The 25506-nt window shown below is 40.8% G+C and overlaps 1 protein-coding gene across 50 annotated transcripts in view; it reads left to right on the top strand.

Moving 5' to 3' along the window:
• Positions 1 to 25506, top strand: part of si:ch211-266g18.10 (titin) — a 140060-nt gene that overhangs the window by 17449 nt on the left and 97105 nt on the right. For all 50 annotated transcript variants that reach the window (XM_052478610.1, XM_052478613.1, XM_052478616.1 and 47 more), the window contains exons 11-15: positions 6881 to 7141; positions 7294 to 8520; positions 18281 to 18958; positions 24870 to 24938; positions 25283 to 25426. In XM_052478610.1, the coding sequence (XP_052334570.1) occupies positions 6881 to 7141; positions 7294 to 8520; positions 18281 to 18958; positions 24870 to 24938; positions 25283 to 25426 (2379 nt within the window). The remainder of the gene's footprint in view (positions 1 to 6880; positions 7142 to 7293; positions 8521 to 18280; positions 18959 to 24869; positions 24939 to 25282; positions 25427 to 25506) is intronic.

The raw sequence follows: 25506 nt of genomic DNA on the forward strand, positions 1-25506 counted from the left end.
AAACATGTTTGCGTTGAATAGCAAATGTTCCTACTCTTGTCTTGACACATGCACTCTAGCCAACAGTAGGCTGTGCAGGTATAGTCTGCATGATGAGATTACTATGGATAAGAGCGAGAATATTAGTATTTGTCAAACAGCAGTCAAGCATCGATTGTCGTGTCACCAGAATAAGACCCTCGATATTTATTGGAAGGGCGCGTCAACATCACAGTGCACATTCACCACCCTGTGAAGTTCATCATAACTAGTTTCATTTTAACTAGTTTCACCTAATAAACTGTATGGTTTCCCGAGTCGTAATGGGAGGAGGTCAACACACCGTTACTCTGATACGATGGTTATTATATCAATATCAATATTATATCAATAATATCAATATTTGTGCATAAAGGCGTTTTGTGGTGGTTCATTTCTTTACTATCAAATGAGGAGAGACAAAGTTATCACACAAGTCAGAGTTATACTTAAACAAAATCTTTAATAGTGAGAGCTTTTTAATAGAAATGGCTTGTCAACGAATCACCACCGTCTCTGATTCGTTGAGAGCGGCGACACAAATGCTACTGAGATCTTTTATAGTAAAAATACACCCCTTTCAACCTACATGACGAACAACAGATATATAGAATGGGTCACAAGGTTAAGATTTGCATGAAAGTTTTCATTGTATAGACCAGTGACTGGCCCGCCAACTTCAAACTGGAACCATCTATCTCTGGTACCATATGGAACAGAAACATTAGCTCATGCTCTTTAGGTTTTATCACCCAAAGACATCGTAAATCTCTGTTATCTCCCAGAGGCCCATCCACACAATAGCTATAAGAATACTCTATTATGTCGAATAAAACAACCATTTGATGCAATACAAGTATTATAACATAATTTGCCATTTTGCCACCATAGTTTCCATTGCCATTTCTCACATATTTCATTTTATAGACACCTAAAAATGTCCTATTTCCATCATAACTGTCGTGTTAATGTTTTTTTTAGACAGTATAACTTGGATGGAAATGTGGTTACTGAGTTGTAATAATGCTCTGTGGCGTGAACATTTTTTTTCACTATTTCATAATCTAATTTTGCATAGTGCCTTCAGAACGTATATGCATACCCCTTGACTTACTCCCCATTTTGTTTTGTTACAGCCTGAATTCAAAATGTGTTTTCTTCTCACCCATCTCAAATCAAATTGTATTTGTCACATGGGTCGAATACAACAGGACCTTACTGTGAAATGCTTACTTACAAGCCCTTAACAGCTTCTACTACCAAGCCATGAGACTGCTGAACAATTAATCAAATGGCCACCATTTTTTACATTGACCCCCACCGGTACTGGTACCCCCTGTATATAGCCTTGTTATTGTTATATATTTTTCTTGTGTTACTTAAAAAAAAACTTTTGCTTATTTAGTAAATATTTTCTTAACTCTGTTTCTTGAACTGCGTTATTCCTTTTACGGCTGCGGTCCCTGTACAGGGACCAAAATCAGCGGAAATTTCAGAGCGCCAACTGTAGTACTCAATAAAACTCAAACTTTCATTAAAACACACATGCAAGGTACTCAATTAAAGCTACACTCGTTGTGAATCTAGACAACATGTCAGATTTGTAAAATGCTTTTCGGTGAAAGCCTGAAGCTATTATCTGATAGCATGCACCCCCCCCGAAATACCTGAACGAGACCTAAACAAAATAATTAGCGGTAGCCGGCACTACACAAAACGCAGAAATAAAATATAAAACATTCATTACCTTTGACAAGCTTCTTTGTTGGTACTCATATGTCCCATAAACATCACAATTGGCAATTTTTTTTCGAATAAATCTGTCATTGTATACCCAAAATGTCAATTTATGAAGGCCGTCTGATCCAGGAAAATTCACCTTTACAAGACGCAACGTCATTTTTTTAAATTAAAAAAGTTGCCTATAAACTTTTACAAATCACTTCAAACTACTTTTGTAAACCAACTTTCGGTATTAATAAACGTTAATGATCGATAAAATTGATCACGGAGTGATCTGTATTCGATAGCAGCAAGTCTTGAAATCATCGTCCATTTTTTCACTTTCATAACTTCCTCGGTGTACCCCAAGACAGGAAGTGCCTATACGTCATCCCACCAAGGATAAACAAGCAATGAAATGCCAGTACTGGCGACATCGTGTGAAAGCTGTAGGCATTGTAAACGGGACTCCATCTATTTTCTCTTGCCATAGACCATACATAGACTGGCAGATGAATATTTTTTGGGGTGTTTTTTGTGAACAGTTTTCCTTGGGATTTTTACTCCTAAACACGTTCTGTTATAGCCACAGACATGATTTAACCAGTTTTAGAGACTTCAGAGTGTTTTCTATACACGTATACTAATTATATGCATATACTATATACCTGGCATGAGTAGCAGGACGTTGAAATGTTGTGCGATTTTTAACAAAAAGCTGCGTAAATTCGCATTCGAATCCTTTTGGTCCTAGACTTGTTGCAGTGATACCGCTTGCCGTGCGGTAGCAGAGAGAACAGTCTAACTTGGGTGACTGGGGTCTATGACAATTTTTTGGGCCTCTGGCACAACCTAGTTTATAGGTCCTGGATGGCAGGAAGCTTGGTCCCAGTGATCTGCTGGGCCATACGCACTACCCTCTGTAGCGCCTTATGGTCAGATCCCACACAGTTGCATCTACAGTACGCACAATACCCCTTAATGACAAAGTGAAAACATGATTTCTTTAAATGACTAAAAACATATCAAATCAAATTGTATTAGTTACATGCACCGAATACAACAGGTGTAGGTAGACCTTACAGTGAAATGCTAACTTACGAGCCCTTAAACAACAATACAGTTTGAAAGAAATATGGATAAGAATAAGAAATAAAAGTGACAAGTAATTAAAGAGCAGCAGTAAAATAACAATGGCGAGACTATATACAGGGGGTTACCGGTACAGAGTTAATGTGCGGGGTACCAGTTAGTAGTATGTAGAGTTTTAAAAGTGACTATGCATAGATAATAACAACCGAGAGTAGCAGCAGGGTAAAAGAGGGGGGCAATGCAAATAGTCTGGGTAGCCATTTGATTAGAAGTTCAGGCTCATTATGGCTTGGGGGTAGAAGCGGTTTAGAAGCCTCTTGGACCTAGACTTGGCGCTCCAGTACTGGTTGCCTTGCGGTAGCAGAGAGAATAGTCTATGACTAGGGTGGCTGGATGTCTTTGACAATTTCTAGGGCCTTCCTCTGACACTGCCTGGTATAGAGGTCCTGGATGGCAGGAAGCTTGGCCCCATTGTTGTACTGGCCCATTCGCACTACCCGCTGTAGTACCTTGTGGTCGGAGGCCGAGCAGTTGCCATACCAGGCAGTGATGAAACCAGTCAGGATGCTCTCTGGTGCAGCTGTAAAACCTTTTGAGGATCTGCTGACCCATGCCAAATCTTTTCAGTCTCCTGAGGGGGAATGGTGTTGGATTCGTGCTTGGCCATGCAGTCATGAGTGAACATGGAGTACAGGAGGGGACTGAGCACGCACCACTGAGGGGCCCCTGTGTTGAGGATTAGTGTAGTGGATGTGTTGTTACCTACCCTTACCACCTGGGGCGGCCTACCAGGAAGTCCAGGATCCAGTTGCAGAGGGAGGGGTTTAGTCCCAGGGTCCTTAGCTTATTGATGAGCTTTGAGGGCACTATGGTGTTGAATGCTGAGCTGTAGGCAATGAATAGCATTCTCAAATAGGTCTTCCTTTTGTCCAGGTGGGAAAGGGCCTTGTGGAGTGCCATAGAGATTGAATCATGTGGGGATCTGTTGGGGCGGTATGCACATTGGAGTGGATCTGGGATTTCTGGGATAATGGTGTTGATGTGAGCCATGACCTGCCTTTTTTAAAGCACTTAATGGCTACAGACATGAGTGCTACGGGTCGGTAGTCATTTAGGCAGGTTACCTTAGTGTTCTTGGGCACAGGCACTATGGTGGTCTGCTTAAAACATGTTGGTATTACAGACTCGGACAGGGAGAGGTTGAAAATGTCAGTGAAATGTTGCTCAGCGCATGTTCGCAGTACACGTCCTGATAATCTGTCTGGCCCTGCAGCCTTGTGAATGTTGAGCTGTTGAAAGGTCTTACTCACATTGGCTGCGGAGAGCGTGATCACACAGTCTTCTTGAACAGCTGGTTCTCTCATGCAAGTTTCAGTGTTATTTGCCTTGAAGCAAGCAAATAAGTAGTTTAGCTCGTCTGCTCGGCTCGTGTCACTGGGCAGCTCTCTGCTGTGCTTCCCTTTGTAGTCTGTAATGGTTTGCAAGCCCTGCCACATCCGTCCAATGTCAGAGCCAGTGTAGTACGATTCGCAGCAAATGTATTGAAAATGAAATACAGAAATAACTAATTGACATTAGTATTCACACCCCTTTGCTATGACACTCCAAATTGAGCTGAGGTGCATCCATTTTCTTTTGATAATTTTTTAGATGTCACTACAACTTGCGGCTATGGAAACCTGACCTGTTCACCGGATGTGCTACCTGTCCCAGACCTGCTGTTTTCAACTCTCTAGAGACAGCAGGAGTGGTAGAGATACTCTTAATGATCGGCTATGAAAAGCCAACTGACATTTACTCCAGAGGTGCTGACTTGCTGCACTCTCGAAAACTGCTGTGATTTTTATTATTTGACTATTCTGGTCATTTATGAACATTTGAACATCTTGGCCATGTTCTGTTATGATCTCCACACGGCACAGCCAGAAGAGGACTGGCCACCCCTCATAGCCTGGTTCCACTCTAGGTTTCTTCCTAGGTTTTGGCCTTTCTAGGGAGTTTTTCCTAGCCATATTGCTTCTACACCTGCATTGCTTGCTGTTTGGGGTTTTAGGCTGGGTTTCTGTACAGCACTTTGAGATATCAGCTGATGTAAGAAGGGCTATATAAATACATTTGATTTGATTTGTTCAGGGGCAGAACAACATATTTTTACCTTATCAGCTCGGGGATTCGATCTTGCAACCTCAGAAAGAAACACCTGTCTATATAATTTCCCACAGTTGACAGTGCAAGTCAGAGCAGAAACTATACCATCAAGCCCAAGGAACTTTCCGATGATCTCTGAGATAAAATTATATCTGGGGAAGGGTATAAAACATTTCTAGTGTTGAACGTTTCCAAAAGCACAGTGGTCTCCATCATTGGGAAATTGAAAAAATATGGAACTACCCAGGCTCTGCCTAGAGCTGGCTGTCTGACCAAACTGAGAAACCAGGCAAGATGGACCTTGATCAGGGAGGTGACCAAGAACCCAATGACTACGCTGACAGAACTAGAGTTCCGAGACTGGGATGGGAGAACATGCCAGAAGGACAACGGTCTCTACAGCACTTCACCAACCTGGGCTTTACAGGAGAGTGGGCAGACTTCTGTCTGACCACTGACTAAATGTTGCCACTTCTGAGAAAAAGGCACATGACAGCATGGCTGGAGTTTGCGAAAAGATACTTGAGAGAGCATAAGGCAAATGATTCTGTGGTCTGCTGAGACAAAAATGTAACTCTTTGGCTTGAACGCAAAGTGCTATGTCTTGAGAACAATTACCCCAAGCATACAGCCAAAGCAATGATGGAATGGCTTCAGAACAAGAATGTGAAAGTTTGAGTGGCCCAGCCAAAACAGACTTGGAATCCCACTGGAAATCAGTGGAAAGATTTGAAGAATATTGTTCACCACCACTCCCATCTAACTTAACAGAGCTTAAGAAAATCCCCAATTCCAGATGTGTGAAGCTGATAGACATACCCATGATGACTCAAAGCTGTAATTGCTGCCAAATGTGCTTCTGCAATGTATGGACTCAGGGGTGTGGCTACTTATGTAAATGAGCTATTTCTGTGTTTCATTTTCGATAAATGTGCTAACATTAAAACAAATATTTGTCACGGGGTATTGTGTGTAGATGGGTGAGATTTTTATTTTGAAATCGGGCTGTAACAAAATGTGGAATAAGTCACGGGTATGAATAATTTTAGTTAATGCATGTAGACTACTAATGGGACAATACTTATATTTCATGGGAAAATGTTAATATTTCGTGCTCATCATATTAGGGCTTTAGTAATAATTCAATAAATGTCTGAACTAAAATGTTTTGGAATTGGTGACTGACTGCATTGTATTTCCCCATTCAAATTGTAAATACACACACTGACAGTTCCTTCGTTGTAACAGTTTGTTTTTGTTTCTGTTTTCATGTATTCATTCATCCTTATTTGTGTTCATATTGTTCCCCTAACAATTATTTGATTTACTGAAGTTTGTAAAGCATGAGGTGCCTCTGAAATGGAAATATATTGGTTTAGGAGTTGCATTCTCTTCTTCCATGTTGTCTTGTACCCCTCTTGCATTGTTTCTGCATTCTGTTTGATTGACTGACCACGGACTAAATGTTGCAATTCAAATGTTCACTACTGGTTTAAAGTAAATAGATGTTGTCTACATTCCGTCAAGGATAAAGTTAAACAGTTGGCATCGTATTTCAAGAGGGATTATTTAATGGATGACTGCTTAGAGATTTTATGTCTGGAACAGTTTTCATCTATGCAACAAATGATAGACGGTCAACACAACCATTTAGATAAGTGTCAATTGAATATAATCGCAGGCTAGATAAAAAAGGAAGTCGGCCAATCCGAGTGCAGCATGTGGTGTATCTTGTATGAATATGACGAATGTTGGAATGTGTTGCCATTTCATTTCCATAACTCTGTCAATGTCTTAATGTTTGCGTGTTTGCATCTGCACCAACTCACCTCTGACGAATGCTAATGAGATGTGGAGATGGTAAAGTCAATAATAAAGACAAAGTGGCTTGGTGACACAGTTGCAGAATTGATAGGCACTACAAAGGACGATGACCCTGCACGCGTCACTCCAGTTGTGGCGGAGAAGGATGATGCTGTCAAAGAGGCTGAAGAAGAGCAAGGAGACAAGGACAGTACTGATGACAGTTCAGAGGGGGTGAAGAAATACACCACCCCAAAAAAGTTGTGGATCCAAAAACAGATGCTTAGAGTCATGGGATCTAAGGCCCACCTAAGAGCTGGAGAGGTACTTCCTAAGGATATGGATGAAGACCAACAAGGTATTTGGAAATATTTCATATCATTAGCTATGATGTCCAAAATGTGATTTTAATTTATGATAGGTTAGTCATCATATCAAAGTAAATAACTGTAATTAACTTTAAAAGACAGGGAAAATATGTTAATTTGTTGCATTACATCACTGATGTAGATTGTGATGTTGAAGAGCTTGACGATGAACAAACAATGGACGATGACGAAATCATGGATGTTAGCAAGGAGGAGGTGAAAGAGAAGGATCATCACTTAGAGTTAGATGAGGAGGAGGGTGATACCCATGAGGTTGACGTCAAAGATCATGGTGTTGAAAATGAAGGCATTTACAATGAAAACAGTTCAAAGGGAGCCATGATATACACCACCAAAAGAAATGTGCAGATTCAAAAAACGATGCTTAGAAAAGTGGAATCTAGGGCCAATATTGAAGTTGGTGATGAACATCATGAATATGATGAGGAGGAGGCAGAGGAAGACATTGAGTATAAACATGATGATCACAGTGACATTGACACTAAAGATCAAGTTGTTGATGATGATCATGAAGAAGCTGAAGCTGATGAGCACAATAATGACACAGATTACCTTGATGTCAAAGATCAAGAGGTTGAACATGGAGAAGACATTGACGATGAGGACAGTTCAGAGGGGACCAAGACATACGCCTCCAAAATAAATGTGCGGATCCAAAAACAGATGGTCAGAAAAGTGGGATCTAGGGCCAATATTGAAGTTGGAGATGAACATTATGAAGACAATGGAGAGGAGGCAGAGGAAGACATTGATGATGAGCATACACATGATCATCACAGCGACCTTGACATTAAAGATCAAGTCGTTGGGGATGATGATTATGAAGAATATGAAGCTGATGAGGAAAATCATGACACAAATTACCTTGATGTCAAAGATCAAGAGGTTGAAGATGGAGAAGACATTGACGATGAGGACAGATCAGAGGGGACCAAGACATACGCCACCAAAAGACATGTGCTGATGCAAAAACAGATGGTCAGAAAAGTGGGATCTAGGGCCAGTATTGAAGTTGGTGATGAACATCATGAAGATGCAGAGGAAGACATTGATGATGGGAATAAAAATGATCACAGTGACCTTGAAATTAAAGATCAAGTTGTTAGTGACTATGATCAAGAAGAATATGAAGCTGATAAGGACAATCATGATACAGATGACCTTGATGTTAAAGATCAAGAGGTTGGAAATGGAGAAGACATTGACGATGAGGACAGTTCAGCGGGGGCCAAGACATACACCACCAAAGTAAATGTGCGGATCCAAAAACAGACGGTTAGAAAAGTGGGATCTAAGGCCCATCTAAGAGCTGGAGAGGTACTTCCTAAGGATATGGATAAAGACCAAGGTATTTGGAAATATTTAAAATATAATTTTATGTCCAATGTACAAAATCAGATTTTAATTTATGATCATAAAACATATCAAAGTAGGGAAGAGTGGGGTAAATTGAGTGTAATGTTAAGTTGAGTCACCCCTTGTTTCTAGGAAACCATACACACAATATATAATTTGTCCAAATATTTAGGGAGTCTAGGTCCAAAACATTGATTTTCACCAAGTCAAATCAATGTATTTTGTTAGTCATGATGCTTGTATCTAAACCAAAGTAAATAACTTTAAGATTGTTCTACACATCAGTTGGAGTCTCTACACCCTTCAATATGAGGTCTTAAATTTAGCATGAATGTGCATCCTTGTACCTGTGTGGGCTAATATATTCAAAATGTTTGCCTATGGGTAAGTTGAGCCAATGACAAGTTGAGAAAAATGAAGTATTCTTGCTGAAATATAAGGTAACACCAGGGTCTGGCCAATGTTGAAGGTGTTATCAAAAAAGTACAGTGTTTGTTACGTGTTAAGCTTGTGTTAAAATATGCTTAAAATTCTCTCTCTCTCTCTCTCTCTCTCTCTATATATATATATATATATATATATATACAACAGGTCAAAAGTTTTTGAACACCTGCTCATTCAAGGGTTATTCTTTATTTTTACTATTTTCTACATTGTAGAGTAGTAGTGAAGACATCAAAACTATGAAATAACGCATATGGAATCATGTCGTAAACAAAGTGTTAAACAAATCAAAATATATTTTACATTTCAGATTCTTCAAATAGCCATCTTTTGCCTTGATGAAATCTTTGCACACTCTTGACATACTATTTTAACCAACTTTACTTGGAATGCTTTTCCAACATTCTTGAAAGAGTTCCCACATATGCTGAGCACTTGTTGGCTGCTTTTTCTTCACTCTGCGGTCCGACTCATCCCAAACCAACTCAATTTGGTTGAGGTCGGGTGATTGTGGAAGCCAGGTTATCTGATGCAGGACTCCATCACTCTCCTTCTTGGTAAAATAGCCCTTACACAGCCTGGAGGTGTGTTGGGTCATTGTCCTGTTGAAAAACAAATGATAGTCCCACTATGCGAAAGCCAGATGGGATGGCTTATCGCTGCAGACTGCTGTGGTAGCCATTCTGGTTTAGTGTGCCTTGAATTATAAATAAATCACAGACGGTGTCACCAGCAAAGCACCCCCACGCCATAACACTTCCTCCTCCATGCTTTACGGTGGAAAATACACATGCCGAGATCATCCGTTCAGCCACACCGTGCCTCACAAAGATACGGCGGTTGGAACCAAAATTCTCCAATTTGGACTCCAGACTAAAGGACAAAATTACCACCGGTCTAATGTCCATTGCTTGTGTTTATTGGTCCAAGCAAGTCTCTTTTTTTCTTATTGGTGTCCTTTAGTAGTGGTTTCTTTGCAATAATTCGACCATAAAGGCCTGATTCACACGGTCTCCTCTGAACAGTTGATGTTGAGATATGTCTGTAAATTGAACTCTGTGAAGCATTTATTTGGGCTGCAATTTCTGAGGCTGGTAACTCTAATGAACTTATCCTCTGCAGAAGAAGTGACTCTGGGGCTTGCATTCCTGTGGCGGTCCTCATGAGAGCCAGTTTCATCATAGCACTTGATTTTTTTTGACTGCACAAAGTTCTTGTCTTAATATGGCTGCAGGGAAACAAACAAACTGAGGTATTTTGGATATAAAAATATTCTTTATGGAACAAAAGGAACATTTGTTGTGTAACTGGGAGTCTCGTGAGTGAAAACATCCAAAGATCATCAAAGGTAAACGATTAATTTGATTGCTTTTCTGATTTTCGTGACCAAGCTTCCTGATGCTAAGTGTACTTAATGTTTTGTCGTTCGATCGATTAACTTACACAAACGCTTGGATTGCTTCGCTGTAAAGCATAATTACCAAATCTGACACGACAGGTGGATTAACAAAAGGCTAAGCTGTGTTTTCCTATATTGCACTTGTGATTTCATGAGTATAAATATTTGTAGTAATATTTATTGAATGTAGCACTATGCTATTCAGCGGTTGTTGAATACCAAATAGGGCTACCTTCTGTATACCCCCATCCCCACCTTGTCACAACACAACTGATTGGCTCAATGCATTAAGAAGGAAGACATTCCACAAATTAATTTTTATGAAGGCACACCTGTTAATTGAAATGCATTCCAGGTGACTAACTCATGAAGCTGGTTGAGAATGCCAAGACTGTGCAAAGCTGTCATCAAGGCAACGGGTGGCTATTTGAAGAATCTCAACACTTTTTGTCCTTATTCCATATGTGTTATTTCATAGTTTTGATGTCTTCACTATTATTCTACCATGTAGAAAATACATTAAAAAAAATAAAAACCTGTGAATGAGAAGGTGTTCTGAAACTTTTGACCGGTAATGTGTATATATCAAAAAAGTGATTGCGTGTATATATAAAAAAAGTGATTGATTCTGTTCGGGAAATAAAGATAGACCTAATTTAAAAATGTAGTGGTAATATTTTATTCAGTCCAGAAATGTGTAGGCGGCTCAAGTAACCCTGTCCCATAGCCGGAGTAAGTTGTGCCAAGAAGCCACTTTTTTTTGGACGGGCTATGTTTTCAAAACTGCTAATTTCGAGGGACACACAATATCCTGAAATACACTGAGTATACCAAACATTAGGAACACGCCCCCGCCCCCATTTTTGCCCTCAGAACTGGCTCAATTCATTAGGACATGGGCTCTACAAGGTATCGAAAGTGTTCCACAGGGATGCTGTCCCATGTTTACTCCAAAGTTTCCCACTGTTGTGTCAAGTTGGCTGGATATCCTTTGGGTGGTGGACTATTTCTGAAACACACAATTATTAGCTGAATAGCCTAGTTTCACTGCCAAAATTACAATTAAACAATTTAGTGTTCAGCGAAATAACAACACAATGTCAAATACAGGTCGCCTAGTCAAATAATTAACATCCAATCACATGAACCGCTACTCTCTCGCGATAATTTTACTAACGGTCTGTATGTAGCAAAACGTAGCTGCTGCTCATTCCGTTTGCTCGAAAATGGATAAATGGTCAAAAAAAGTAAGACCTGCGTCCATAGAGACACATACCAGCTCTACTGGTAGTACTGCTACTACCAGCAGTACTGCACCTGTTGACTACACAAGTTGTTCTGCTTCCATGAGCACATCCAATGCTAGCATCAGTAATTCTACATTTGTTGCTAGCCCAGTTAGCATGGACACTGACAGTTGTGAATCTGATGCAGCCAAAGAGCTACTGCCCCCTTACCCAGGAAAGCGCCGAACAACAGACAAGGACGTTGGACCATTGAAGAGGCACAAATATTATGAGAGCAACATTGATTTGGTGTTCACTTATATTGGGAGTAGTGCCTTTTCTAAGAAATGTACAAAAAAGCAACAGATGCCATTAATAAGGGGCTAGAAGCGTCTTATATGGTGAGCTACCGAGTGGCTAGGACAGACGAGCCCCATACTATTGTGGAGGTCTTAATTATTCCTGCTGCTGCGGATATGGTTGGGACAATTCTGGGAGAAAAGGCCCAAAAAACTATACAGACAATAGATTCATCAAAAAACACTGTTTCACAACGCATTAGTGACATGGCAGGAGACGTCTTGAAACAATTACTGCTTCGCATACAAGCCAGTGAATTCTATGCCAAAGTGTGAAGACTTACAGAAAACGTTTGACCTCTGTTATATACCCTTTGTTGGCAATGACAAAGTATTGAGAACTTTTGTTATTGACCAAATACTTATTTTCCACAGATTTAAATTAATTAAAAATCATTCAAATAAATTCATTAAAAATCCTACAATGTGATTTTTCTGGATTTTTCTCTCTCATTTTGTCTGTCATAGTTTAAGTGTACCTATGATGAAAATGACAGGCCTCTCATCTTTTTAAGTGGGAGAACTTGCACAATTGGTGGCTGACTAAATACTTTTTTGCCCCACTGTATATGCACATTCAAGCATCTGGTCCTAAGAAATAGGCCGTTTACTTTGGGAACGTTATTTTTCCAAACATAAAAATAGTGCCCCCTAGCTTCAAGAGGTTAAGATAATTCTTTTCTCAATGTTTTATAAACCACTTCAATTAAACTACTCAGTCTGCAACCCAGAGTTTGTAAGATTATGGTTGAATGAAACAGACGGAGGCCCAGCTACAATAGTCAAAATGTTTATTCACGAGAGCGCTCTCCCCCGTTGTACAAAACCATCCATTTTATACTGGCTCCTTACGCACATACCTTCACACACAACCAGTAGGTATCCTACACACATACTGTAATCACTACCCAGCCGACAAAGATTAGGGAGACCTTGAAGTACTCCCTGTCCTCTCCCAAATCTCCGAGGCCAAGCCAGGTTGGCACCGCATTTTTCTCAGTCTGTTTTTCCACTACACAGTTTATACTGTTTTACCCAAATTCTGACTAAAACTACACGCATCAGATTCATAATTTTGCATCCCATTTGCAACCAAGCTTTACTGATGTCTTGAGATGCTGCTTCAATATATCCACATCATTTTCCTGTCTCATGATGCCATCTACTTTGTGAAGTGCACGAGTCCCTCCTGCTGCAAAGCACCCCCACAACATGATGCTGCCACCGCCGTGCTTCATAGTTGGGATGGTGTTCTTTGTCTTGCAAAGCTCCCCCTTTTTCCTCAAATCATAACGATGGTCATTATGGCCAAACGGTTCTATTTTTGTTTCATCAGACCAGAACATTTCTCCAAAAAGTACGATATTATACTTGTGACAAACTCACACTCATTCTTATGTTAAATAGATGTATCGTATAATGTGTGTGTGGCAGGCTTACAATGATGGCAAAAATAACATTGGAGAGTGCTCTGACACTGGTGCTAGAGGGGGTACGCAGCTAAAGGTTGACTGTTTAAAGGGGTATGGGACTATAAAAAGTTTGGGATCCACTGATCTACATTGATTAAAGTGGATTTAGCATGTGACATCAAGAAGGGATTAAAGCTGGATTCACCTGTTCTTAATGTTTTGTATACTCAGTGTATATGTAAATTGCTTTCGGAAAGTTTTCAGACCCCTTGACTTTTTTTCACATTTTGTTACGTTACAGCCGTATTATAAAATGGATATAAATAACATACAAATCTCAAATCTACACACAATACCCCATAATGACAAAGTGAAAACAGGTTTTTAGATGTTTGTTAACTTATAAAAAATTTAAAACAGATTCCTCATTTACATAAGTATTCAGACCCTTTTGATATGACACTCAAAATTGAGCTCATGTGTATCCTGTTTTCAAAGATCATCATTGAGACGTTTCTACAACTTGGACATGATTTGGAAAGGCACACATACAGTGCCTTGCGAAAGTATTCGGCCCCCTTGAACTTTCCGACCTTTTGCCACATTTCAGGCTTCAAACATAAAGATATAAAACTGTATATTTTTGTGAAGAATCAACAACAAGTGGGACACAATGAAGTGGAACGACATTTATTGGATATTTCAAACTTTTTTAACAAATCAAAAACTGAAAAATTGGGCGTGCAAAATTATTCAGCCCCTTTACTTTCAGTGCAGCAAACTCTCTCCAGAAGTTCAGTGAGGAACTCTGAATGATCCGATGTTAACCTAAATGACTAATGATGATAAATACAATCCACCTGTGTGTAATCAAGTCTCCGTATAAATGCACCTGCACTGTGATAGTCTCAGAGGTCCGTTAAAAGTGCAGAGAGCATCATGAAGAACAAGGAACACACCAGGCAAGTCCGAGATACTGTTGTGAAGAAGTTTAAAGCCGGATTTGGATACAAAAAGATTTCCCAAGCTTTAAACATCCCAAAGAGCACTGTGCAAGCAATAATATTGAAATGGAAGGAGTATCAGACCACTGCAAATCTACCAAGACCTGGCCGTCCCTCTAAACTTTCAGCTCATACAAGGAGAAGACTGATCAGAGATGCAGCCAAGAGGCCCATGATCACTCTGGATGAACTGCAGAGATCTACAGCTGAGGTGGGAGACTCTGTCCATAGGACAACAATCAGTCTTATATTGCACAAGTCTGGCCTTTATGGAAGAGTGGCAAGAAGAAAGCCATTTCTTAAAGATATCCATAAAAAGTGTTGTTTAAAGTTTGCCACAAGCCACCTGGGAGACACACCAAACATGTGGAAGAAGGTGCTCTGGTCAGATGAAACCAAAATTGAACTTTTTGGCAACAATGCAAAACGTTATGTTTGGTGTAAAAGCAACACAGCTCATCACCCTGAACACAGCTCATCACCCTGAACACACCATCCCCACTGTCAAACATGGTGGTGGCAGCATCATGGTTTGGGCCTGCTTTTCTTCAGCAGGGACAGGGAAGATGGTTAAAATTGATGGGAAGATGGATGGAGCCAAATACAAGACCATTCTGGAAGAAAACCTGATGGAGTCTGCAAAAGACCTGAGACTGGGACGGAGATTTGTCTTCCAACAAGACAATGATCCAAAACATAAAGCAAAATCTACAATGGAATGGTTCAAAAATAAACATATCCAGGTGTTAGAATGGCCAAGTCAAAGTCCAGACCTGAATCCAATCGAGAATCTGTGGAAAGAACTGAAAACTGCTGTTCACAAATGCTCTCCATCCAACCTCACTGGGCTCGAGCTGTTTTGCAAGGAGGAATGGGAAAAGATTTCAGTCTCTCGATGTGCAAAACTGATAGACATACCCCAAGCGACGTACAGCTGTAATCGCAGCAAAAGGTGGTGCTACAAAGTATTAACTTAAGGGGACTGAATAATTTTGCATGCCCAATTTTTCAGTTTGAAATATCCAATAAATGTCGTTCCACTTCATGATTGTGTCCCACTTGTTGTTCATTCTTCACAAAAAAATAGTTTTATATCTTTGTTTGAAGCCTGAAATGTGGCAAAAGGTCGCAAAGTTTAAGGGGGCCGAATACTTTCGCAAGGCACTGTATAAAAAGTCAGACAGTTGACAGTGCATGTCAGAGCAAAGACCAAGCCACGAGGTCGAAGGAATTGTTCATCTGGGGAAGGGTACCATAAAATATCTGCAGCATTGAAGGTCTCCAAGAACACAGTGGCCTGAATCCTTTTTAAATGAAAGAAGTTTGGAACTACCAAGACTCTTCCTAGAGCAGGCCGTCCAGCAAAACAGAGCAATCAGTGGAGAAGGGCCTTGGTCAGGGAGGTGACCAGGAACCCAATTGTCACTCTGAAAGAGCTCTGGAGTTCCCCTGTGGAGATGGGAGAACATTCCAGAAGGACAACCATCTCTGCAGCACTCCACCAATCAGGCCTTTATGGTAGAGTGGCCAGATGGAGCCACTCCTCAGTAAAAGGCACATGACAGCCCACTTGGAGTTTGCCAAAAAGCACCTAAAGACTCTCAGACCATGAGAAACATTTACATTTAAGTCATTTAGCAGACGCTCTTATCCAGAGCGACTTACAAATTGGTGCATTCACCTTATGACATCCAGTGGAACAGCCACTTTACAATAGTGCATCTAAATCTTTTAAGGGGGGTGAGAAGGATTACTTTATCCTATCCTAGGTATTCCTTAAAGAGGTGGGGTTTCAGGTGTCTCCGGAAGGTGGTGATGGACTCCGCTGTCCTGGCGTCGTGAGGGGGTCTGTTCCACCATTGGGGAGCCAGAAGCGAACAGTTTTGACTGGGCTGAGCGGGAACTGTACTTCCTCAGTGGTAGGGAGGCGAGCAGGCCAGAGGTGGATGAACGCAGTGCCCTTGTTTGGGTGTAGGGCCTGATCAGAGCCTGGAGGTACTGAGGTGCCGTTCCCCTCACAGCTCCGTAGGCAAGCACCATGGTCTTGTAGCGGATGCGAGCTTCAACTGGAAGCCAGTGGAGAGAGCGGAGGAGCGGGGTGACGTGAGAGAACTTGGGAAGGTTGAACACCAGACGGGCTGCAGCGTTCTGGATGAGTTGTAGGGGTTTAATGGCACAGGCAGGGAGCCCAGCCAACAGCGAGTTGCAGTAATCCAGACGGGAGATGACAAGTGCCTGGATTAGGACCTGCGCCGCTTCCTGTGTGAGGCAGGGTCGTACTCTGCGGATGTTGTAGAGCATGAACCTACAGGAACGGGCCACCTTGAGTGTTAGTTGAGAACGACAGGGTGTTGTCCAGGATCACGCCAAGGTTCTTAGCGCTCTGGGAGGAGGACACAATGGAGTTGTCAACCGTGATGGCGAGATCATGGAACGGGCAGTCCTTCCCGGGAGGAAGAGCAGCTCCGTCTTGCCGAGGTTCAGCTTGAGGTGGTGATCCGTCATCCACACTGATATGTCTGCCAGACATGCAGAGATGCGATTCACCACCTGGTCATCAGAAGGAGGAAAGGAGAAGATTAATTGTGTGTTGTCTGCATAGCAATGATAGGAGAGACCATGTGAGGTTATGACAGAGCCAAGTGACTTGGTGTATAGCGAGAATAGGAGAGGGCCTAGAACAGAGCCCTGGGGGACACCAGTGGTGAGAGCGCGTGGTGAGGAGACAGATTCTCGCCACGCCACCTGGTAGGAGCGACCTGTCAGCGTCGGAGATGCCCAACTCGGAGAGGGTGGAGAGGAGGATCTGATGGTTCACATGTATCGAACAGCCCATAGGTCTAGAAGGATGAGAGCAGAGGAGAGAGAGTTAGCTTTAGCGGTGCGGAGCGCCTCCGTGATACAGAGAAGAGCAGTCTCAGTTGAATGACTAGTCTTGAAACCTGACTGATTTGGATCAAGAAGGTCATTCTGAGAGAGATAGCGGGAGAGCTGGCCAAGGACGGCACGTTCAAGAGTTTTGGAGAGAAACAAGATTCTCTGGTCTGAATGCCAAGCGTTGCATCTATTGGAAACCTGACACCATCCCTACAGTAAAGCATTGTGGTGGCAGCATGATAATGTGGGGATGTTTTTCAGTGGCATGGACTGGGAGTCTAGTCAGGCAAAGATGAATGGAGCAAAGTACAGAGGTCCTTGATGAAAACCTGCTCCAGAGCGCTCAGGACCTCAGACTGGAGTGAAGGTTCACCTAACAGGAAAACAACCCTAAGCACACAGCCAAGACAATGCAGGAGAGGCTATGGGCCAAGTATCTGAATGTCCTTGTGTGGCCCAGCCAAAGCCCGGACTTGAACCCGATCGAACATCTCTGGAGAGACCTGAAAATAGCGGCGCAGCAACCTGACAGAGCTTGAGAGGATCTGCAGAGAAGAATGGGAGAAACTGTCCAAATACAGGTGTGCCAGGCTTTTAGTGTCATACACAAGAAGAATCGATGCTGTAATCGCTGCCAATGGTGCTTCAAAAAGTACTTAGTAAATGGTCTCAATACTTATGTAAATGTGATATTTCAGTTTTTATTTTTCATAAATTAGCAAAAATGTCAACTTTGTTTTTGCTTTGTCATTATTGGGTATTGTGTGTAGTTTGAGGTAAAAAAAACAACGATTTAATACATTTTAGAATAAGGCTGTAACGTAACAAAATGTGAAAATGTCAAGGGGTCTGAATTCTTTCCAAAGGCACTGTAGATATCTTTGTTAGAAAGAATACTATATTTATCTTGACTGAGTGATGCTGAATGTAAGATTTGGCTCAACTTCCACCACTCACCCCTAAATTGCTAATGAAAATAATGTGAGATTTGAAAAACACCTTAATTTGTTACCATTACGTCACACATGTAGATGGGGATGTTGAAGAACTTGACCATGAACAAACGATGGATGGTGAGGTAATCAATGTTGATGGCCGCGAGGAGGAGGGGAAAGAAAAGAGGATGGAGAAAGAGAAGGTTCATCACTTAGAAGTAGATGAAGAGGAGGGTGATACCCATGACTTTGACGTCAAAGATCAAGATGTTGAAGATGGAGAAGACATTGACAATGAAGACAGTTCAGTTGGAGCCAAGACATACACCACAAAAATAAATGTGCCGATCCAAAACCAGTTGTTTCAAGAAGTGGGATCTAATGCCAGTATTGAACTTGGTGATGAAGATCATGAAGATTATGTAAAACATGAGGAAGAGGAAGAAAAGGAGTTGAAGCAGTCAATTGATGAATATGAATATATTGATGTCAGTGGAGCTGAAAAGCTTGATGTTCTTGATGTAGTGGCTGACATTGAAGAAATGGCCCAACTTCCTGATACTGATGGAAATTACTCTGAAATCATTGATGATGATGATGATGATGATGAAAACAACAACAACAGTGAGAGCAAGAAAGCTGGTGTCAAAAGGAAGATAAATGTTCCAATTCCCTTTAAGATGTTTAAAAGACTGGGATCGAAGGCCCACCTTAAAGATGATGGGGAGCCCGAGGATAAAGATGACCAAGACAAAGACATTCAGCGTGCCAGAGGTAATAATACTAACAAATGTATTTTCACCACTTATCTTCTTAACTTTCTGTAGAATGGTTAGCATAACTTATTTATCTTTATATTAGCTATATAAAACAAGTATTTATTCTTATTTAGCAGCAACGTAGTACATTAGGTCCTATGCATGAGGAGTCATCTGTACACTACATGATTTTCAATTCTCTAAATTGCACGCCTACATCTAGCACTTATATCCTGGGATGACTGACATATTGGACTCCAATTGTTGGTTGCTTTGATTCCTTGTCTGTAGCTGTTTTATTTAGAACAGAAGCTTATTATATACATTTCAGTATGGAAAGAAGATATTGGACTAAGCCTTGAGCCTATTGAACTAAGCCCCCTCAAGGCTTAGTCCAATATCTACTTTCCGTACTGCCTCAGTTATTCCATCTCTTTTTGGTGAGGCAAACCAATTATAAAATTGACAAATAGATACAATTTATCGATTAACAGTATGTTGAAAACAGTCTTTCTGGAACCCTTTGTGCAAGTCATGGTAAAAAATAAAGATAATAGGGCTGCGTGGGTGTGTGCTGTTCTGCATTCTGAGGGTAGACATTTCCATCTGGACTGGGTCCCTCTCCCATCATTTTCCCTATGTAAGCACTAGTGTTATTTTGGGGAACTGCCACTGAGGACTTGTGAAGAGCAGAATCAAGAACCTCTCTTCTGAAGTGCCTGAACAGTTTATTTTAAGAATGAAAGGATCAATTGTTGTGTTAACTTCGCTTCAACATTTAAAATGTGAAGTCTGTTGTGTAGATCGATAAGAAAAAAAATCATATTTATTCACTTTTGAGATTACATTTTGAAGGCAGCAAAATGTAAAGACTGTGCAAGGGGGTAGGCACTGGGGGGAATTTGTACTTTTCTAAAGTGGGCTACTTTACCATCTCCTGGATTTGACACAATATATTTTGCGAATTGGGCCTTTTTCGAACATTTGCTAAAAACCTGTATGCGACCCAGCCAGCATAGATGTTATCTGCATATGAGAGAATTCTGTGACCAGTGCATCATGTCGTCGATGTGGTGTTTGTCAGTGACAAAGTAGATGCCCAGCAGACCAGTGTCGCTTTAAGAGGAGTGGAAGGCCTGGAAGCTTTGAGAAAGGGACAGAAATTTACTTGGGTGGTCCTAAATAGGGGAGGGTTGTCAAACTTATTTTTGATGCTTTGGGGAGGGTTGTATGTTTTTTTATTTTTTATTATTGGGCACAGGGAAGGGTAGTGCATTTTCCCCTGGTTTACATTTGCTCTATTAATTTTAACTAAGCAAGTCAGTTAATAAGAACAAATTCTTATTTACAATGACAGCCTAGGAACAGTGGGTTATTAACTGCCTTGTTCAGGTGCAGAACAACTGATTTTTACCTTGTCAGCTCAGGGATTCAACCTAGCAATCTTTCGATTAATGGCCCAACAGCCATTAGGCTACCTGCCACAACGGTAGGTGGATCAATTGTCCAGATCTGCAATAGGCTAACTAACAATCATACCACACATATGCAATGGAAACGCATTTAACTTGTATTTTTTATTCGGTACATGGGAATTTAACCTCAAAGTTGTTTTTATGTGCACTAATTATTTACATAAGCGCATACTTTTATCCGCAACAATTCAATTTGATGGAAAGATAACTCTGATGGGAAAATGTGCAGATTTTAGAATATTCACATGAAAATCTGTCGCAAATTGAATGGAAATTGAGCATTTTTTGTCTATGTCCCCCCAAAAATATGTATCACAATGGAAATAAGTACCAGACTTAATAGTGCAATCACTCTTAAAACTTTGTACTGTGTGTACACTAAGTGCACAAAACATCCTAATATATTTCCTCAGAACAGCCACCTCTATAAGGTGTCGAATGTGTTCCACAGGGATGCTGGCCCATGTTGACTCCAATGCTTTCCACAGTTGTGTTAAGTTGGGTGGATGTCCTTTGGGTGGTGGACCATTCTTGATACATACGGGAAACTGTTGAGCTTGAAAAACCCAGCACTTCTTGACACACTGAAACTGGTGTGCCCTGGCACCTACAAAGGTTAAAGGTACTTACTGTAAATATTTGGTCTTGCCCAATCACCCTCTGAATGGCACACATACACAATCCATGTCTCAATTGTCTCAAGGTTAAAAATCCATCTTTAAACATGTCTCCTCCTCTTCATTTCCACTGATTGAAGTGGATTTAACAAGTGACATCAATAAGGGATCATAGCTTTCACCTTGATTCACCTGGTCAGTCTATGTCATGGAAATAGCATGGTTTGTACACTCAGTGTATATGTACACTGACCAAAAATAAGTGGACACCTGCTCGTCGAACATCTCATTTCAAAATCATGGACATTAATATGGGGTTGTTCCCCACTTTGATGCTACAACAGCCGTCACTCTTCTGGGAAGGCTTTCCACTAGATGTTGGAACATTGCTGTGGGGAATTGCTTCCATTCAACCATGAGCATTACTGAGGTTGGGCATTGATATTGGGCGATTAGGCATGGCTTGCAGTCGGCATTCCAATTCATCCCAAAGGTGTTTGATGGGGTTTAGGTCAGGGCTCTGTTCTTCCACACTGATCGAAGGAAAAAAATAAGTTGTCATGCTGAAACAGGAAAGGGCATTCCCCAAACTGTTGCCACAATGTTGGAAGCACAGAATAGTCTAGAATATCATTGTAAGCTGTAGCATTAAAATTCCCATTCACTGGAACTAAGGGGCCTAGCTCAAACCATGAAAAACAGCCCTAGATAATTATTCCTCCTCCACCAAACTTTAGAGTTGGCACTATGCATTTGGGCAGGTAGCGTTCTCCTGGCATCCGCCAAACTCAGATTCGTCCGTCGGACTGCTAGATGGTGAAGCGTGATTCATCACTGGTGGTGAGGTTTACACCCCTCCAGACGACGCTTGGCATTGCGCATGGTGATCTAAGGCTTATATATGTATGTATGTATGTATGTATGTATGTATGTATGTATGTATGTATGTATATATGTATATATGTATGTGTGTATATGTGTTTTTTTTACTGACAAATAAAATCAATCAATCCAAACTGTGCATAGGCCATTTGATGAATGGAAAGAGACATCTGTTACAACACACCAAAAAGTTTAATGACATTAGGGGATTGTCAAGCCAATCATTCAATACTGGGTAGGCCTATAAAGTAAGGAGGGATGTATTTTCTGTTTGTCGAGATTTTCAATGTCCATTTATTCTGGTGTTGAAAATGCAAACCATATTGATGTGCTGAAGTTGGTGTGCTTTGTTAACTGGTTGTGTCATGCACAGAAACCTGTTGGTGGAATATTCTCTGCATATTTTTTATATATTTATAAATATGGCATCAAAATGTTGAAAATCAGATTTCCACCTAGCAGATGATCATTGTGTGCAGCCGGCTCTGATTGTAGTGTAATGAAACCGGTAGGGAGAGGGAGCTCGTCCGTGGTGGTCGGCAAACCCTCAACCTTTCTGTCCCGTAGCCCTGAGTGTCATCGATCGTGCCACAAAAGCATACTGAAGGGGAAAAGTTGATATCCACATTTATAAACACCAGGTTGCTACAGTTGGTATTTGTGGTTGTAAACATGATTTGTATGAGTGAGAAGGGCGTGCAACTTATTTTACAGTACAAAGGAAGGGTCACATGAAAATATGTTTTGGGTGTGATGAACATTTTTTATCTTCCACTTTATACAATACACATAACGGAGGATCATGTTACAAATATTATCCGTCATGACAATACAAACAAAACAAACAAAAAAAATTTAAATGGAACCATTTACATACTGTTGTCACGGCTGTTGGAAGGTGCGGACCAAGGTGCAGTGTCGTGAGCGTACATTTCCTTTATTAATACAAATGACGCCAAACAAAACATTAAGCACTACAAAAACAAACCGTGAAGCTCACAAGCAAAGTGCTCTAAACAAAGTCACCCTCCCACAAACACAGGTGGTGGAAAAGGGTACCTAAGTTTGGTTCCCAATCAGAGACAATTATCGACAGCTGTCCCTGATTGAGAACCATACCTGGCCAACCACAAAGAAATAGACATAGAACACAAAACAGAATGCCCACCCCAACTCACGCCCTGACCAAACCAAAATAGAGTCATAAAAAGGATTTCTAAGGTCAGGGCGTGACAGTTGTCAAGAGGTGAGTGTAGCGTGTGTATCGAAGTCAGGCGCAGAAGAGCAGAGATTGGTGGACAAAGCACTTTACAAAGGCAATAATTTGCACAGAACGAAACTACATCACAAAAAATGCCCAATGAACCAGTGAGGCAGCACAAAGTACAAAAACACAAGTACAGGCTGCCACAAAGCATGGGATATAAAATAAACCCCGTGTAAACCAGCCGTCTATCACATCCATTCTCGAGTGACACCAAATGGAGAGATTGGAGTGGGAATCAGCTTCATCTTAAAATGTCTAAATGGGGTTGCACAACTTTATTGTATAAGCGGGTGTGCTGGGTTAGCCAATTTTCCCAAATGGTATCCCAGTTCAGGTCTTGCCCCAGCCTCTCCATTTCACAGTTCCATACTAGAGTGGCACCCAATGTAGAGCATTTAACACACAGCAGGGAATCATAAGTGCCATATACAATTTTAGAAATACATTTGTCTTTTTATTTTATTTAACCAGGCAAGTCAGTTAAGAACAAATTCTTATTTACAATGACAGCCTAGGAACAGTGGGTTAGGACAAACCATTTTTACCAGCTCAAGGATTCGATCTAGCAACCTTTCAGTTACTGGCCCAACACTCTAACCACTAAGACTACATGAAGGGTCAATCCATGTGTGCATTATGTGGGATGTTACTGGGGCTCCAAAAGCTTTTGACAAATTGTAGGTTAAGGAACCATGAAAAGCCTGGAAGTGAATATATTTGTTTGAGGTCCTGTAAAGATATCAGCTCCATATCATTGTACTGTATATGTCTCGCAAGGTATGCACACCCTTATCCACCCACAATGGATATATAAAAGGCGTAATATTTGTCAACAGGTTATGTTTATGATGTGAAAATATTTTTTACGATGGGGAAATGTTGAACTGTCCCTAAATGGTGCATTTGGATTTTGAGTGCTCAACCGACCTCTGAGGTTATACACAGAGTACACAACATGTCATAGACTGATGTCACTTGTTAAATCCACTTCAATCTGTGTAGATGAAGGGGAGGGGACAGGTTAACGAAGGATTTTTAAGCCTTAAGACAATTGAGACATGGATTATGTATTTGTGCCATTCAGAGGGTGAATGGGAAAGAAAAAATATTTAAGTGCCTTTGAATGGGTAGTAGGTGGGTAGTAGGTGCCAGAAGCACTGGTTTGTGTCAAGAACTGCAACGCTGCTGGGTTTTTCACGCTCAACGGTATCAAGAATAGTGTACTACCCAAAACTGAATGTTTTGTACACTCTGTAGGTTCTAAAGTTACTTTTCAAATGATGTCATGGTCAGGTTGTATACTGGTTTTGTTAAGGCCTTCTTAGTTACCAGATAAAAAATACTATCTGACTAGATAAGAACCTAAATATGATGTCTTTCCTAATCTAATAATCAAATTTACATCTTTACATGTTTCTACAGAAAACCAGTTTACAACCAGAAAATGACGTGCAGTTGTTCTGCATGATGGGAAAATTGCAATATTAAGTACGGTCTCGTCACACAAAACCATGACACCATGTTACCACCACCCCACCATATCACCTGCTAAATATGCTATTACATTTTTTAAATATAACTAATGCATGCTTTAACTGTCACAACTACCTAATTACCATCACTGTAATGCACTACCTTTAATTTTATAGGAAAAATTGCAAAATGTCGTATTTCTTTGTGTAATAGTTCTCAGACAATCCAAGGAGAGGCAAGCAAGAGAAGAAGTAGTAGAAGAGGTAGAAGTGGTCCTTAAAGGTAAATCATGTTTTTTTCTTTTTAATTTCAATTAAAATCTATCTACGTCCTTTTTTACAGTTGGGAGGGATTGATGTACTGATTTGTAATTCAATAATACCCCAAAATAAGCCCAAACTTAATTTCCTAATTCCCTGGCTGGCATATGAAGTAAAAACTTACTGTATCTGTGAACATTGTGGGGTGGTTTCCTGGACTAAAAAGTTAGATTTTTCATTGTGTTCGCTTTTTAGGCCAGGACTAGGCTTAATCTGTGTCCAGGAAACCACCCAACAGGATTTGTGCTCTAATTTTACATGAAGAGAAGGAGGCATTTGTTCACAGGATCATGTCTTTACTTACAGCGATGAGGGATGCACAATCCATGAAAGAGGTAGAAAATAAGAAATTGGAGGACAAGACGGAAAAGAAAGAGGAGCAGGCCGAGGAGAAAGCAAAGCCCGAGGCAATGCCCAGTGTGAAGAAAGCAGAGAAGACAGGACCCAAAGGTAAGCTAGGCTTGCAGTACTGTTTGTCTCTATGGCTTCTACCAAATTATAATGGAATTTACATATCTATAGAAAATCAA

Source organism: Oncorhynchus keta, chromosome 2 (genome assembly GCF_023373465.1).
Source record: "Oncorhynchus keta strain PuntledgeMale-10-30-2019 chromosome 2, Oket_V2, whole genome shotgun sequence".
NCBI lineage: Eukaryota > Metazoa > Chordata > Actinopteri > Salmoniformes > Salmonidae > Oncorhynchus > Oncorhynchus keta.